At 38.5% G+C, this 18,562-nt stretch overlaps 1 protein-coding gene across 1 annotated transcript; it reads right to left on the bottom strand.

Moving 5' to 3' along the window:
• Window positions 1–1,333: 1,333 nt before the first annotated feature.
• On the bottom strand, window positions 1,334–14,237 carry LOC140238997 (peroxisomal membrane protein PEX14-like). The gene is given in 10 exon segments (XM_072318892.1): window positions 1,334–2,340; window positions 3,983–4,001; window positions 4,004–4,162; window positions 7,515–7,575; window positions 7,577–7,618; window positions 8,283–8,392; window positions 9,156–9,314; window positions 10,002–10,086; window positions 11,250–11,360; window positions 14,154–14,237. Coding segments are annotated over 10 exon segments (1,098 nt in total). The 5' UTR covers window positions 14,178–14,237; the 3' UTR covers window positions 1,334–2,012.
• Window positions 14,238–18,562: the final 4,325 nt, after the last annotated feature.

An 18,562-nucleotide genomic window follows, 5' to 3' on the forward strand; every position in this document is an offset into this window, starting at 1 on the left:
GTCAAATAATAGAATTATTTTCTAATCTGTAACTTTACATTTGATGAAGGGAATTCTTCTGCGGAGCAGCCCAATACCGGGCTGATGATGCAAAACATCAAAATTATGGAAAATATCCATAGATGAAGGACGTGACGTGGGTAAAACTGCAAAACAGGAAGTTTACTTCCCAAGAACGATCGATCAGATATCGGTATCGCAAGGTGATATCGCTTGATATCGGCTATATGCGATACGGAGAATTAGGCCAGCTATTGAAAGGCCTGTTCTGCACAGACTAAATACCGAGTAGCAAAATGTAATGACTTCTTTCCTGAGACATTGACCTTCTGCGATCTTAATATGCAAATCAATGACATTTCAGTATGAAATCTCTTCACACATACTATATTCAATATTAATAATTGTAAGGAAACATTTCAAATCATCCATAATACTGTCCAAATATTGGAAGGCAACAGGACTACTAAAAGCAGCTGCAGCTCAGGAGATTATTACAAATCTGAACAGATTTAGATCACTCTATTCCTGAACAAATACCCAGTAAGTAGAAATTCAAGAACCACTTTCCAAATCCAATTCTAATTGGTACATATTTTGTACATTTTGATCTGCACCTTTCATCTACTAAGCTCTGATAGTTTGAATTGAGACTGGTAATAAGTGGCACATGGAAAGAAGAAAAATAAAAGGCAAAACAGCCACTTTCCCATTTTTCGTTGTTTTGTTTGTTTGTGCTTTCTGTTTTTTTAATATGCTGCATCTGGTGATGTTTGATAGCAGGAAAAGGAAATGCCGCTTGTTGGAACAAAATGTCAGGTCACTGACAGGACAATGCTGGAGTTGGTCTCTTTTTGCACAATGTCTTTTGAATAGACATTTAAGTGTGTGCAATGAATTACTGTCCTACTTTGACAAAAGGAAGCAAGTGACAAACTGCACCAGCTAAACATTTAAGTCGGTCTGCTGGCACTGTTAACAATATCATACTCTGTGCTCTCTGCACAGTGAACAGGGCCCCGTGCTATCAGAAGATAAAATCAATTTTAAATTTCCTTACCACACAGACTGCCAGAGACTTACAGTTGAAATCAACTACATAATCAATTTAACTCTTCATAAAACAGGGCCCAGTTCTCACAACTTTAATTTAAAAAAAAAAAAAAAAAAAAAGAAAAAAATCTGTCCTGGTAATTTTCTAAATTTAATCATCACTGGATAGAGTTTATAAAAAAAAATCTAAGCATATTTTGGATGTCACTTGCTTCAGTTTACATTAAAGCATAGGTTTGGGAATTAAGGACTTTCTCAAGTGTGATTTGGCTCTGCTGAAATCGCTGTACATAACCTCATCCTGACCCTGATTCAGGAACTTGTTAAAGCATACCAATATCATGTGAGCTAATGAGGACTATACCAGTATATCATACTAGAAATGGCATCACTGGTATACCTGCCATGTTAACATTATGCAACATTCAGTGTACAAATTTTCTATACTAAATCACATTTCTTACATTGGGCCTCAAAACAGACAAAGTTTTTGTCCTGACTGGTTTGATGATTCATCAGGACTTGAATAAAAAATGAGCCAACAAAACAGATTTAAAGGCACAAAGGAAATGCAGAACTTGAGCAGGACTGGTGGCAAAATACATGCAGTCCAACTTGTAACAACAAGCCTTGGTCAATGGTGGTAGCATTTGTGGCTCTCTCTCATTCAAACTGGTTGATGGCAAGTCTTCATAAGTCGTCACAAGCCTAATCATCCATGTGATCTATCAGTGTGGCAAGTAGGATTCTTTTTTCCACCCTAATTCAGTGCAAAACGTGATGAGTTTGTCATTCATCAAAATTTCAAGATCTGATTTCACATGATTGAATTGCACAAGTGGATCAAAAGGATTCGATTATCAGTCAACCAATGATCTGTCGTGGAGAGCACGCAGGAAGAGTTCCAGGGCGGTGACCACGCCCGTGACCATGCCCTGGGACACTCCCATCCGGGACGTTCATGACGCCCCATTCACGGTGGGCGTGGCTTGGCTCTCCGTCGCGTTGTCGTGAGCTGCCGCCGAACTCGTCTCCTGGCTCTCGCTCTCTGCGATGACCTCTCGGACTGGCTCCTTCACAGGCGCGGCTGCGGTCAGGACGGCAGACGGCTCCCCATTGATCACGGGCTCCTCGGTGGGAGGGGGCGAGGATGATGGGGATCTCCTATTTGTGGATTCCCCTGCGGAAGAGGAGGGTGGGGAGGAACCACCCTTGGTGGAAGACTCGGCACCGCCCCGCTGCCAGGCGGGGATTTGGGACCGCTGTGGTGTGGCTGGAAACTGGTGTCTAGAAGACAAAATTACATCAAAAGGGTTAGGGGTCAACAGGGTCGTGGAAACTACAATCGACAGCTTAAAGATACTCTCTGTACAAATATACAATGTAGGACATTCCATGAAAAGAAAAGAAAAATATAAAATTTAAGAAATATAGAATTAGTGCTTCCTTAGTGTTTACTGGGCTTGAAATGGCAAAATTAGTTCCAAGTATTTGTAATACAAAAGAAAATGTACGCACAAAATACTAAAAGATGCTTGCAGTATTAAAGGGGATGGCTAGCAACTGATCAGTGAGAATCAGTGGGAATGCTGGGGGATGATTGTTCCAATCCTTGTGGGATTCATTTAAGAGTACATTATATATCTATTGCTGTGTGAAAATTATTTGCTTCAGAATTGTCTCATATTCATTTGGAAGTAATGTGCAGTTCAATGTTTCTAGGTTAGCATGCCTGTACAGTGATGGGGCGATCGTTAACGGGCAAGTTAGTATCAGTCATGAAAAAAGGTGTTTCTTGGGTGTGCAAAATTTCAGCCTGATCCCATAATCCTATCACTGCGGTTGCTACAGAGTTTTACATCCTGTTCTTTGTCCCATTCATTGCACAGTGCACAGCTTGGAGAGATTAAGCCCATGAATAGACCCTATACTTCAAAGCCTCTATTCTCAGTAAACACTTTACCAGAGTGTGTACATTCAGTCCATTATTTTGATACATGTACGTTAGGAAAGTCCATATGTATTGCATGACACCCTTTTAAAGCTTAGAGTCTGCTCTTTCAGAATCTGTATTATCCATGTTTGGTGAGTTTTTGTTGGTTTTGTGGTGAAGAGTCACAAATGAAAAGTTATTTCATGGGATTATTTGCTACGACATCAATGGCGAATACTAGTGATTGAGTGATGCTGTTTACCATTCAAAAATTTACCATTCAAACGTGAGAATAATGCATTACTGAATTTGTGCATCCATAGCAGGGCTGCCAGCATCAAACATCAAACTCTGAAAGATTCTAGAAGTTTTCAGGGAAACACTTTTGTGTCACATGCAGCTAAATGGGAAAACTATGTCCAAATTCAGGAAAGATTTAATGCTCCTATGTCAGGATAAGAAGGAATATTTCACTTTTCTCAAAGTGGCAAATTGAGGGCAAATTGGCAACTTTGCCACAGAAAAAGCAAAGGTCAATGTGCAGTTTTATTCATTATTTCTTATCTATTTTATTTTTAGTAGTAGTAGTAGTATTACTGTATAAGCTGTCATTTTCGAATACAGACATATTCTCGCGAGATGTTGTTTTGCAAAGTGACGCCGATGCTAACGTAATGGTATGCATTATCGTAGCACACGGAGACATTTTTGCGTGTTGTTAAATTCGTGATCCAACTGTTATTCCCAAAATTCGCGAAAATAACAGCTTAAATACATATGATCATCATTATATTATCATTATCATTATTATTATTATTATTATTATTATTATTATTATTATTATTATTATTATTATTATTATTATTATTATTATTATTATTATTATTATTATTATTATCATCATTATTATTATTATTATCATTATTATCATCATCATCATCATCATCATCATCATCATTATCATTTTTTGCAGAAGTAATGATATGTAATATGTACCTGTTTAGAAGAAGTCCTTCAGTGAAGCTATTTCTGCTTTGATCTCGGTGGTGTCCGTGCTGCGCCGGCTGTTGGCCAGTGCCTTGCTTGATAGCACCTCGGCATTGATGGCCTGCACCTGTGTGTCTTGTTTCTCCAGTAGAGCCTGGATGGTGCCAACGGACTTCTCTAGTGATGCAACTGTTTTTTGTTCCATGGGTTGATTTGTTGGATAGTTGGTTGGTAAATTAGTTGGTTGGATGGTCAGTTGGTTGGTCAGTTGATTGGTCAGTTGGTTGGTCAGGTGGTTGGACAGTTGGTTGGTTGGTTGGATGGTCGGTCGGTCGGTCGGTCGGTCAGATGGTCGGTCGGTAGGTTGGTTGGCCGGTTAGTTGGTTGGTTGGTTGGTTGGTTGGTTGGTTGGTTGGACAGTTGGTTGGTTGGGTGGTTGGTTGGTTGGTTGGATGTTTGGCGAGTTTGTTGGTTGTTTGGAAAGTGAAGGAAAGGGAAAGAGAAAAGACATAGAAACCATTACTTATACCCTTCAAGTATATCCCTGCTCTGTAATCTACCACAAAAATAAAGAATAAAATATTACTGAGCTTGAACAGCCTGTTAGGTAACACAGCATATCACGTTTTCTGAAGTTTCTATTTTATCGATACATGTGTATTTCATCAGTCTGATGCTCTAACATTGATACTTGCTAATTTTATCAGTGAAAAGAGCCTGGCATGTACACCACAGTTTTACCCCATACACCCGAACCATATTGTCAGGGCCAATCACTTTGTCTCAAAGCAATGAATGTAATCACAGCCATTCAAATCAAAATAAACAAAAGCCAAGGCAACCCTTTACTTTAAATACACTCCTTTGCATTCACAATGTGTGTTTATCACAAGGTCAGGACAATGGGGATCTGGAATGTTGACAAAAATTGCATTCACACAAAGAAGCTATGATTCCCTAGACTTCACATGCCTTAAAGGTACTAGCCCACATTTGCAAACCCACGAAAATCAAAACTGCATAGAACAGGTCCAATATGACTTCAAGTACAAGTTATAACAGTAACATACCTCACCTGTCGCTCTTTGTCTATACCATTCGATAAAAGAGAGAAAATCATCGTTTTAAAATCAATTTTCAAACCGGGTCAACCCGACCCAAAATCGAATTACGAACGCGGGCTATAGCTACGTACATTGTTCATGTAACATGTACGTGGACTGGAGCTAGCGAGCGTTATACGCATGCATACGGATTACGGTGCATTTTCATTTATTTTTATGAAAGTAATGGACTAATTGGAACGAAATTTTGCACAGGTGTTACTGCAATCATACCCAAACTCCATGCTAACTATGAGACCAATTGCTGCAGGTTTACAAATGTGGGCTAATACCTTTAACAATGACCAGAGCGCAACCCTGGGCCTCCAATTCTACGGAACTAGGATGGTGAGTTGTATTATTGCATTAAAAATATTACAGATTTTTTTGCAAGCCATTCACACAACCCGTACAGTGAAGTCATCACAAGAGTTTCAAAACAACATCAAGCTGGACCAATTTTCGTATCGCAATACGTATTTCGAGAGTTCACAATTCTTTGTATGTCTCCACACACAAGCAGTCACAGCCTTTGCATAGCATTAAAATCACTGAGTTTTCAAAATTGTTCATTTCAGATGTGAACAGGTCTAATTTGTGCACATCACAAGGTCAGCGCATTGGGAGTTGATGACAAAAAAATGACCAGGTACCTTGGACCTGTTATTATCAACATGCTGCATTAATCCCTTGATCCATAGTGTTTACACAGAGTATACACGAGCCTCATGGCCTAAAGTAGATGAATTTCCAATCCAGCTATACTAGTGGGTTTTAGAAATAAAACATTCCCACTTCCCCTCCTCCTCCTCCCCCCACCCCAACCCCCAACCCCCCCCCCCCCCCCCCCCTCAAGTGGATTACTTGTCACTCAGCAGTCAGTAATCCAAACAATATTCTCCAAGTATCTAACTGGACTTTGACCTTTGGGTATCCTACATGTACATGCAGTTTGTACTACAGATTTAAGGGAATTCCCACTGCAGGCTCACTACCAGGGAGAAATACATGTGTGCATACTTATCCTAAACCATAATCTTATCCATTACAAAGCAGAGAATGGTTACATATTGTATGTGTTTTGCTAAATGAAAACATATTTTTAGAAGTTTACGACAATATCTGATAAGATGCAGAAGGGGATTAGCAGCTGTACTTTGCATACTTCTTTTCATCACTGGACAAAGGTCCATATTCTTTGATCTTTCATGTTTAGTTTTCAACTTTCCTTTAGACTGTTTACTCCAATTTTTAACAGAGTACATCAGGATTTTCTCGCTGGCTATACACGTATCTCTTTTTTATGAAAAGAAAGAGACAAAATGGATACATGCAACTTTATATACATAAAGTTTGAAGGACATTGTGACATCTAAGAAAGCATTTCATCTCTTATGACATCCTTCCAGGACTTTTGAAAAACACAGGCTGTCTTTGTCATGTGATTAAAATTTGCACATCTCTTCGGAGAATTTAGTCCTTGACACACTTCCTACAGCAAATGTCTTAGATTTCATCTAACACGAGGAGCAAGCCAATCAGGGGCTGCCAACACTCTCACACAAAATATAGCAGACTCAAAAGAGCAGTTACGGAGACACTTGCCCGTTATATAAGGCATGGGACTGAAGAAATGTAATGATGGATGCCTGCCATTAAGATGCACACAGTTGCACAAGTAACATGACTAGAAAGACAATGATGATAATGGATTTAACAAGAGGGTGAATAAGTTGGGATTCACTTTGCCTTCAAACAGTGGGAAGATCACTTTGGAAAGGGGTCAAGTTTGAGACAGATTGTACAGGTACTGTAGTTGCCTTGCAACCTTCAACAACACAGAACAGAATTATGGGGGAAAACCCTCAATTTTTGTATTCCTCTCTAACACCTTGTTTTCATTACACTACGGTAATTTCCTCAGTTTAACTCTTTCATTGCCATAGACTTTGGACAGCGTGTACACCACTATGAGGATTTTTTTTGCATCAATCTTCACTCACAGCAAAGAAAGGGTTAAAGGGATCGTATGGTTTTGGTTGAGACCTAACTTCAGGATTCTAACATTCTTTGATGAGATAACGAGAAACCTCTTATGAAATATGAAAGAGCATGTGATTCCAAAAGGAATTCACCATTTATTTGATGAAAATTGGTTTGGAAATGGCCGAGATATCCAAAACAGAGCAATTTCTAATAAAAGGGTGGGACCCAGCTTTTATTATGGTCTCGTTGTTTTAATTTTGTTTTTGGATGTCTCAGTCATTCCAAACCGATCTTCATCTGATAAACTTTGAATTCCTCTTAGAATGATATGGTCTGTACTATTTCATGAGTGATTTCTAGATATCTAGCAAAAGTGAAAAGCCCAATCCTTATCTCCACCAATACTATACCATCCCTTTAATGTCACAATTGCAACCACTACCGCCACATACCTGTGTCAGCAACATTCTTGTTCAGTTCTTTGATGGATTCTTCAATTCTTTCCATTCTTTCCCTTCTCCTCCTTCCGGCTCTTGAGCCATGGAGTGATGAATTTCTGTAAAGCAGTGAGCGTTAAATAGAATCAATGAAAGTAAGGACTTAAGTATGGGGAGAGGGGAGAGGGGGTGGAATCAATCAAAAGCTAATGTAAAGGGTGTGCCATGTTACAGCTTTATGCATGGGTAAATAGAGTTGTTTGGCAATGGATCACTTTGTCGGCTGAGAATGATAAGGGTGTTAAGTTGCCACTAAATCCATAGTGTTCAAGGCACCTTAACGCCCTTCTCATTCTCAGCCAACGACTCTGAATCATTCCCGATTCTTCATGCATCACTATGGCTTTGTAATGTGCTTGTGAATTCTCTCATCTCTTGGAGTTGCAGAGAAAATTATAACTTTAATCCCGTAGGCATTACAACAAAGTCCTCTGAACGGGTAATTTTTCCTTTGTTATATCAAAATGTTGTTATAGCCGAACAAATATTGTATTAAAATAGAGATACATAGATAATAATTTGGGGACCTGAATTTTACTGCATTGTAATTTTGTTTTAACCATGTCCGTTTAAAATGGAAGCGCACTGTATTCAGTAAGGACGGGGGGGGGGGGGGGGGGGGGGGGGGGGGACCAAAAGCTGATGAAGCATGTTACAGTGCAGATATGTACATGGGCACAGACAGAAGTTTTGTTGTTGTTTTTTGTTTTTTTCATGCCTTACCATGATGAGCTTGTACAGCCCAAAGGACACCCCGCTGATGATAACTGCTATGGCCACGTAATCCCGCCATGTGCTGACTCGTGAGGGCGGGGGAGGCTGCATATAAGGCACTGAACATAGAGGGTAGCAAACAAACAATTAAACAAACTAACAATCAATACCAGCCAACCCTCAGCACAGAAGCACGTAAATACAAATCATAGTCAATACAAATTGTTCTTTGCTTCTTATAATATAGTTGCTTGTTGTAGTGTCATTATTTTCAATCACCTCACAAAAGGCAAATTTTCACATGTAACATCTTGATTGAAAGTTTCCTAAAGGGGAAAATGCTTTAACAACAACATATCATGTACATACAACTTATGTATCAAGGCTCGAAAAAGTACAAACTGCAGATCAATTCATTCGACCATTATAATTACATTGTATTTACAGAATATTTATTCCTTATTCCTCTACATATTGATACACCATACACTTAGCAGGGTTCAAATTTTTTGGTGATTTCTGTGAGTCAAGACCCTTTGGGATTCAAAAACACACAAAAATATTTGAAAACTCTGATCCCGACGCGAATGCAATGTGCAGACATACATTGCTCCTTCAATTACTGCACTCCAAAATCACAAATGTAACCATTAACGACATTGTTGATATGTCCCAATTTGCAAACATTCTAGTCTTACCAAATATATGGTACATACATTACAGTAAGAAATAAATTCAAGAAAGCACACGGAGTCGCCAATTTGATGCCAACAAGAGAATATCTTAAGGAAAATTTCCCATGGACTCGATGGGTTTAACAAAGAAGGGATATTTTATTTTATTTTATCTCTGTCAGAATATATTTTCAAAGCATCTACTCACTCATTTGGTGTTGCTGTTGGGGTGGGACCCCAGGATGCATTGCCATGGGAACCTGTGTTTGCTGAGGTGTCTGTTGGGTCTGTTGGGTGGCAGGTTTTGGCACATCCTGTCTGGTTCCGGAGCGCTCCACAGCTATCTCAATCTCTTTCTCTGTCAGACCTTCAACCACAAAAGACATACATAAGGAAGGGTAACTTCAAAAACTTTCTCAACCATTCCAAACTTAAGAACTGAGATTTTGACTTGCTTGTTTCTTGCACTAGCTGATCTCATTGTCCTCAATATCACTGTTTTATGAAAATATGTCAAACATTTCACATTTTGTCCATTCAAAATGACGCTTTCACTATTCAACTGCTGTTAGCAGTTGCTATCAATTTTTCCATTTACGATTACATCTAATAAACTATGAAAATTGTTAACTTGAATATGGAGGGAAAGTTTTCTGTAGTAGGGCCTAACACAGACTTGGCATCTGAATTTGCATTCTTTTTACCAATTGATGGCAACATTTTTTTTTCCATATAGCCAATACATGGTATAGTTCCTCTATGTTTGAAAGGAAATAAAGACTTCAGTGCATAATCTAAGGTGCTTTTCCACAGCTACATAAAAGATTCACAAATGAACTGATTCATTGGAGCCCAGGCATCACTTCTGTGGCACTTCTGAGGTTCAAGCAATCAATTATAAATGGAAATCTTTTCATTCTGCCATTTTACTACTTATGACCATGTTGCCCAGTGCTACCCGGTTATCATCTGACTTGAGTAGCATCACATAGTAAACAATTTTCACAGAATCTTATTAATTCTGAAAAATAAGCAAGATCCACAAAGATCTCACCTTTCTTGCGGAGGAATGCCTGCTTCTGAACCAAGGGACTGGACCGGACTTGATGGTTCAGGAGAAATTTTATCGCTGTCTCAATCTTTAAATAAAACATATCATAGGCACACATATCTTTAAAAAAAAAAGAGAGATATAAATATCAATAATATCTTAGATATGTTGTGAACCATATTCACAAGATACAGTCGCAAATTACTAAACTGATTTAAAAAACAATTAACTTTCAAGAAAAATAGAAAGGCTTAGGATTTACGCCATGCAGAGAAAAACAAAGCTCTGGTTCAAGTTGTTGTTTTTGTTTTTTCTCATTGTTAATCTGAGGTATGCTTGTGGCTACTGGTCTTTGCTTTCTATCATAACAAAGGAAACACACAAAGCTGTTTGAAAGACCTAGGGTGCTCTTTTTCTTGGCAGAAAGAGGTTTTCCAAACGGCTTTCAGAGAATTTTTACAAGACGATAAACACAAAGCTGTTTTGAAAGTCTTTTCGGAAAGCCTTTTCGAAAGCCGCAAATTTGTGCTTTCCGAAACAGGTTTCCTAAACAGGTTTGCAGAAACCTGTTTCTAGAAGCATTTTGAAGCGAGATAAACGCAAAGCTGTTTTGAAACGGCTTTGTACTGCAGTTACGAATCATGACCTCTTCTCCTCGGGTCGAATTGTGCAATGCAGCTGTGCAGTGACAGGCCAGTTATCGTGTTCGTGAAGAGTTGATAAACGCAACTATTTTGGAAGCCAATTCTAAGGGGCTTTGGAAATGGCTTTTGAAAGCCGTTAAAAACAGGGGAAAGATGATAAACGCAGCCAAAATCACAAAGTACTGCAATATGCAGAAAATGAACAAGCAGTATACAGACAATTTAAACCAAGCAAATAGAGATGCACATGTAATGAAATCATACATACGTATTGTTTTGATTTTGTGCAACACAAATAATCCTACCTTTGCTCTTTGGTCACAGACAGACACTATTACAAAATGTCGTACATGCTACTTGTACATTACAAATATAAAACCAACAACTTATAAGTCTAGAATATAAAACCTCAATGATGCTGAACAGCTTATCACTAGTTTATAGCATTTATAATCTCATAAAAAACTTTATGGTGTATTAACAACGTACATTGTAATACTGCACATTGTAGTGTTGTGACAAGACTATGTCTGAAACACTATACAGATAAGATTCAGACAATCTACAACAGGATTACTGGTGAAATATGATTTTTTTTTTTCATTACCATTTTCTCTCGTGGTACTTCAGCGACTGTCTCGACGGTCTCCACACTACCAGTAGCTTCGTCAGCTACTGCAGACGCAGTGGTCCCAACAGCTGCGGTGTTGGCTGCACCCTACAAGAAAATGTGGAGTTTTGTTTGATTCTGTTTTGATCGGCAAGTGACTGCGATGGCTTGTGTGAGATGTGAAGACACCTCAATGAATGTGTTTGGAGACCCTACAATCATAACAATCATAGCACTGACTGCAATGTTTAATTTTAAGTGATAAATCTTTTCATCTATAATTCCCTTGAGCTATATCTTGGCAGTTTTTATTCCTTTTTTATTTGCTCTTTTTTTCAGTGTTAGAGGAAGCTACATAACTTCAGAAAAGTAGTTCACTGTGTCTCTAATGTACTTATAAAGCTCTCAGAGCTACCAAGTCTCACGCATTCTGCGTGAGACTCACACATTTAGGGTCCGTCTCACGATCTCACGCATGGCACCCATTTTTCTCACGCATGGGACCATAGCTCAAAGGATTAAAGTGACAGTTGGAATTGAAGGTATATTTTTCCCTTTTGTCTTTCAAAATAAGTAAAAAATAGTCACTTAAGTATGCACCAGATCGCACCATTATAAGAGCTAAAAATTGAAAAAGCTCCCTACTGTGCCCCCTCCCACAACCCCCCTCCCCCGCTCAGTTGCTTCGCTCCCTCGCTCACACGCGCTGAGACGCCGAGTCATGAAAATTTAACTCATAAAAATTTTTTGAACTTGGAATCTCTGAGCTCTACAGGGTTGGTTGAACAACACCAAGTCTGCAGCTGCAAAGCCCAGAAGTGAATGATTGACCCCCCCCCCCCCCAAAAAAAAAAAAAAAAAAAAAAAAAATGTAGAAATGAATTTTGTATAATTGTTGTTGAGGGCTTTCTGAATTCCTGAAGCAAAGGCATGTTGGTGTTACCAAGCCAGGGCTTTCGCAAACGCATTGCATGCATAGTATCAACCTCAAACTGCGGCCTGTGTATGGGCCCCAGAGCTCTGTATTTATTGTTTAAACCAAGGACAAGGTCCCAATGAAGTATTTAGGCTAAAATACAAATATTATCTTCTAGGCATCTAGAAAGTATACTGGGGCACCCGCATCTCGCCAGAAGCCCTAAATCCACCATCCTGCATAAAATGGCTACAAAGCGCACTGATCAAATACAAGGGAGACTATGTACAGTAAGCTTGGAACTTTGCAGGGTTACTACAACCACTGAAACTCGGGCAAAACAGGCCAGTATTTCTTGAAATCTTAAATCTATGTAGCAGGGGCGGATCCAGGAATCCGTAAAGGGGAGGCGCCTTTACAAAATTAAAGGGGGGGGGGGAGGGGCACGTGCCCTCCCCCTTTTTTCTTTTTATTTCTTTTGTTTTAACAAAAAATAAAGAGGGGGCGTGTGCCCGGTGCGCCCCCCTCTGGATCCGCCACTGCGTAAAGGAATATGTGTTTGATCACGGTCCCCCAAACATGTCTTTTACGTCCTTTTTCTATGGGGGCGCAGCTGGCGAGGTGCAGGCCATTTTTTTAATGCATGACTAGACTCTAAGGCCTGAATTCACAAAGATGGTCTAAACTTATGGTACAAATTTAGACCACAGTCTAAAACAAGCATGAAATAGGTGTACATTTGACATGTGTGTATCAACAATCATTTGTCACAAGGTGGACGTTTATTGGCATCATACATTCGTACGCAATCTTTCAGTCGTGTTTGGCACAGAAGATATTTTGTATTTGCATAAAAACCATGGTTTCACCTTCCTGAATTCAGGCCTTTGAGTTGTAAACAAATGACATCATTCTCATTTCACAACGATAGCTACGAAATTTGGCATCGATTACTGAACTTTACCGTTAGAACATTGTAGAACTTTGAGCATTTTTGCTTGGTGTGCACGCGGCGCGTGAGCAGAAGAATTTCATAGAATTTCAGTGATGTTGTGTGTACAATGACCCTAACTATGCAAAAAAAACCCAACAACAACAACCTTAACTAACATTCTTCTTCTTCTTCCGATAAAGTGCTGCCCTCAAATGGTCGAGGATGAACGCACTAACGTTACCAGAGCCGGATCCAGGAATTCTGTAAAGGGGGGGGGGGGGGGGGGTGCTGTGTACTGCAAAGTGCAACTAATTCATTTCTGATGCCACTTTCGGGTTTCATTTCATTTTTTTTTAAATTTTCACTTCTTTTGTTTTTAACGAAAAATAAAGGGGGGGGGGGGAGGCGTGCGCCGACTGCGCCCCCTCTGGATCCACCACTGGTCACGTGTACGTCTACACCAGGTTCCATAGAATCAATGGGCCTACGCCATCCAGATGTGCAGCCAGTGCAGCTGCAGCATGCAGGTAAGTCCTGGACACTCTCCTCTAGCTCAACAGACAACATGCTCAAGACTCGACCATCTGTAGACTTATGGTACTGCCTACCGTACCGGCTACCTCCCTGATTAACCCCTTTGGCTTTAAGTTCCTTTACATAATGATCGGCCACACAATCTAAAATAAGGCAATGACCAAGCCCTAGCCACCTCCCTGTCCTAACCAAGGCAATGAAAATCAACACTACGGACAGTTAGCCTACACCACGGAAAAGAACGAGATTCAGAGTCTGTACTATGCACTGCATGCTGCATCACGCACGGCGTCGGTGGCTGATGAACAGACACGGGAGAGCCGCCGGCGTGGGGAAAACGATAAATTGCTAGCTGGACGGCTGCACCAGCAGCTGGCACGGGAGTCCTCGCTACAAAATGACACATTCGACAACACTTCATGCACATGGTATCATTTTCTGGCTGACCATGATGGATGCTACCCGCTTACTTATATCACCACACATGTATTGTTTTTTGGAAGTGATGGCTATTTACCTCTCCTTGCGATTCCGCAGACATTTTCCTTGATCAATGTCTCCTCCTCTTCGTGCGTTAGCAGTGCAATTTTCAAGAACATAGATCTGCTGCGCTGCAAGATATAAGAACACTGTAATTTTATTGCTAAAGCTACTTTGCACACAAAATCTGTGTATTATGTACGCGATCGACCGCTTACATAACACGTAGCTGGCGCTATTTAGAATATCTCGAAACCGTTAATATTGATCCCTCGCGCCTCCCCCCCCCCCCCCAAAAAAAAAAAAAATTACAAAAAATCGGAATTTCAGCAACGATAACTTCAAAGATAAAGAATCAATCAAAATGCATTTTCAGGATATAAAACTACAACGTAATAACTACATCTTACAGAAATTCCCATCCGATTTGCTTCAGTGGTACTCGGGGATTTTTGCACAGCATGTCAGCTAAAACAATAATTCTACCCTCCAAGTTTGTGCATTGTTATCAAACCTCGCAAATACTCGCACAAAAACATCTCTAAATATTTGAAGGTGTGACTGCTTGTTTCTTTTCATTTTATTTTCAGCTAACGAAAATGATTCGTTACCTAAAAAAGGAAGCATTTTTTAATTATTATTTTACAAGCGTTGGTAAAGTGTGTAAAGTGAGTGATTAATATTTAAGAAAAGATATCAAATTATTGGATTGAGCTCTTCCTATTTTGGGTTTTTTTTTGTTTTCTTTTTGTTCTTTTTTCTTTTTTCTCCAAGGTAATCAAGAATAATAATATTTACATGTTTATAACGTCACCAATCAAGCAGGCACAGAATTTGAATTCGCTGGTTTGTTGTCCTGTCAGTTGTGAGCAAAAATATTTCCATTTATAATAATGGATGCCAAGAGCATGTCCGAATCGGTTTGGAAGAAATTACGGAGCCATGACATGCCATACTACCTTACAGCGATCCACATTATTTTCTCTGTGACCACTTTGTCAACGTTGAATGGGGTTTTCTGCAAGATGTAAGTAGGAAGTTGTACATGTAGTTTCATACCCTGGAATGCATGGCATTCAGATTGTTTAATCATTTTGAAAGTCATCAATGCGGAAATTCGATTATGATTATGTGTGTGTGTGTGTGTGTGTGTGTGTGTGTTTTGTTTTTCTGGGGGGGGGGGCACACCGTTCAATAGCTGCTAATTGATTAATTATCTGAGCCTCATTAACTCGTATTGAGACTTAAATTATATATTTTGTATTGAGAATTACTTAGATAACGACTTCTTTTAAGTGGGAAAAATAATGGAAAATAAAACTATAGTGAATAAAATTATCATTATGACCTGTGTCTGTTAATTACAACCGTATTATGAATCCTGTCCTATTTTCTGGTTTGGTTTTCCATTGTTTTGTTCTTTGTCCGTCAAAGTAAGTGCCAATGCATCACATACTTTTTACGTCTGTTGGTGTGGTCCTCAGCCTGTTGACACTCTTGACCGGTGTTAGATTTGACACCCATGGGTGTTAAATCTAATACCGATCCTCTTGCATTATTTCACTCTTAGTGGCATAATTAGAATAGTGCTTGATCGTCACATAGAGTGGTCTTGTATGGAATATTACGGTCTTTTATATCTATATCTATATCTATCTATATATATATATATATATATATATATATATATATATATATATATATATATATATATATATATATATTATATATATATATATATATATATATATATATATATATATATATAAAATATAAAATTATATTATATATACATGTACTATGGGGACGGGATGATTACACAACTACACGAATGGGAGGGTCCTTTGGATGATTCTTAACCAAATTAAACCGAACCGAATCACAAAGACAGCAATTTTACTCTTAAATGATTTTGCTTAACATTGTCTCATATCTAAGCAATGTTATATATATATATATATATATATATATTATAATAGTACCTGTCCTATTTTATGATCAAAAACATATCTCCCCATATAGAATGATGGGTTTTCTTTTACCTTTTAATTCATGATACAAGTCTGTATTAACTTGTGTATGCGACATGCAGGCTCGTATCATAATCATAATTCATGAGAGATTGCTTGTTTTACAGCCAAAGAGAAAATAATCAGATCATTTCAGTTCAAATGAAATTTGATTTCCAGAAGCACATTTTTGTTGTCGATACAAATTCAAGGAAAACAAAAACTTGCAATGTAGTATTACAACACTAATACGCATATCATAAAGAATGGAATTGTTCAAAATCCTGTGCATTGCAAAAGAGAGGCACACCCCATACGTAAAAGACAAGCTTGTAGAAACGTTGGCCACTCAATAACTTACAATGTACAAAACATTCACAAAATATTATATGAAATGAACCTTTTCACAATCAATAAGCATAGATGATGACTGCATTACATTGTTGCAATTTGTAATGATAGTCGAAAATCGTTGCCAACAGATTTGATTCGCATTCATTTCTGCATCTTATTTCTTCACATCTTATTTCTTAACACGACATGAAAAACATTCATTTTTCATACATAACAAGAAAAAAAAAAGGATGTTAAGAGGTGAAAAGTTTAAATACAAAGATAGATAAACGCCATTTGCAAAGTTTTTTATGGTAAGGTCATCATCAAAATAGAGAGGAATAAAATCCTTCCAACGATACTGCACACGTTTAATGACGAGAAATATTATGCAAAGTATACGTATCATTGACATTATCACATACATTAAGATATTTTGTTTGTTATTAGCATCCGTAAATCTAAAATATCTCACTTTAATACAAGTGGATAATATATAGGTCCGTTTTGTTGTTGTTGTTGTTTTCTTTTAGATTTAAACTCTTCAATAAGATGCACTTGCATTTTTATTATTTTCATAATCATCTTATATACAAACCTTGAAGGAAAGATATAGTAAGATTGAAAAATAATATTGCCAAGACAAAAGAGGGAGACAGACAGACAAACGAACGGACAGACAGACAGACAGGGAGAAAATAAGATGATCTCGTATAATGTGCTCGTATACCTTGTCCATATAAGTGTAATATTATAAATGGTATCATTATTCATCCATCTCTCCCTCCATCTATCTTTCTTACCGTTCCTTTTCAACTTTTTTTCTCTCTCTCTCGCCTGCTGTTGGTGATATTGCTTATGTTGATAACGATAATTATAATAACAATGATAACGAAAATGACACGACGATTATCGTTGTCATCATCATCATCATCATTATCTTCATCATCGCCACCATCGTCGTCGTCGTCAGCATCATCATCATCATCAGGATTCATCGTCATCATCGTCATCATCACCATCGTCGTCATCATCGTCATCATCATCACCACCATCATCATCGTCGTCATCATCATCACAATCATCACCCCATCATCATCGTCGTCATCGTCGTCATCATCATCACCATCATCACCATCATCACCACCACCATCATCCTCGTCATCGTCGTCATCATCATCATCATCATCATCATCATCATCAATGTGGCAACAAAGTAACATCAATGATTGTGGCCTTGGTATGGCAGTAAAGGTCGACCTCGTCAAGGAATGAAAAGTTAGACAGACGGTATACAACAAAAGAGACAGAGAAGAAATACACGTAGAAAGAGAAGACGTATACACATAGATAAAGAAGAAGAAAATGAAGATGAAGAAAAAGATGAATTATAAGAACCAAAAAGAGAGAAATACTGGTAATTTCCAGGGAGATGCAACAACGTCATTGTGTCTTTTACTCAGTGACAGATAACAGTCGGGAGTTTAAAAACCATTATAATCGTAAGATGAACCAGATTTTTATTAATCCCTGAGGCTTATACCAAGAGCGTGTGTGCCATTATGGCCGTTGGACGCACGATTCGCGCATTTGCCCTCGACGTGTGTTCTTCGAGTCTACGCAAACAAAAAACAAATACAAGATAAGGATCGTGATGATTTTGTCCCATTCTTGACCTGTTCCGCCAACCATTTATTTAGATTTGCTTCACTGTTGTTGTAAACGCCAAAAAGGACTTCTTTTTGTTCAAGTGACGCAAACACGATATGACGTAAACCGTTTGAATGATTTGAAACTATCACGGATTTCTTTTTTTGTTTGTTTGTTTGTTTGCTTGTTTTAGTGGCGAGATCGTTTCGGTGATTGAATATGCGATTTACCACCGAAATAATGTTTCCAATGACATCTATCAATGCAGGTTTTCTATTATGCTTGCGTTCATAAAGCGAGATACTTCTGATAAATATCTGCGGTGATTAAAAAAAGGGGGTGTCTTATTCCTAACACGCCCGTACGCCGTAATTGTGAATAACGGCTCTTCCGACTTTTACAGGCATGGAAAAAAACAATAATTCTGTTGAATGAAACCAAGTAGAAAACTATA

Source organism: Diadema setosum, chromosome 15 (assembly GCF_964275005.1).
Source record: "Diadema setosum chromosome 15, eeDiaSeto1, whole genome shotgun sequence".
Classification (NCBI taxonomy): domain Eukaryota; kingdom Metazoa; phylum Echinodermata; class Echinoidea; order Diadematoida; family Diadematidae; genus Diadema; species Diadema setosum.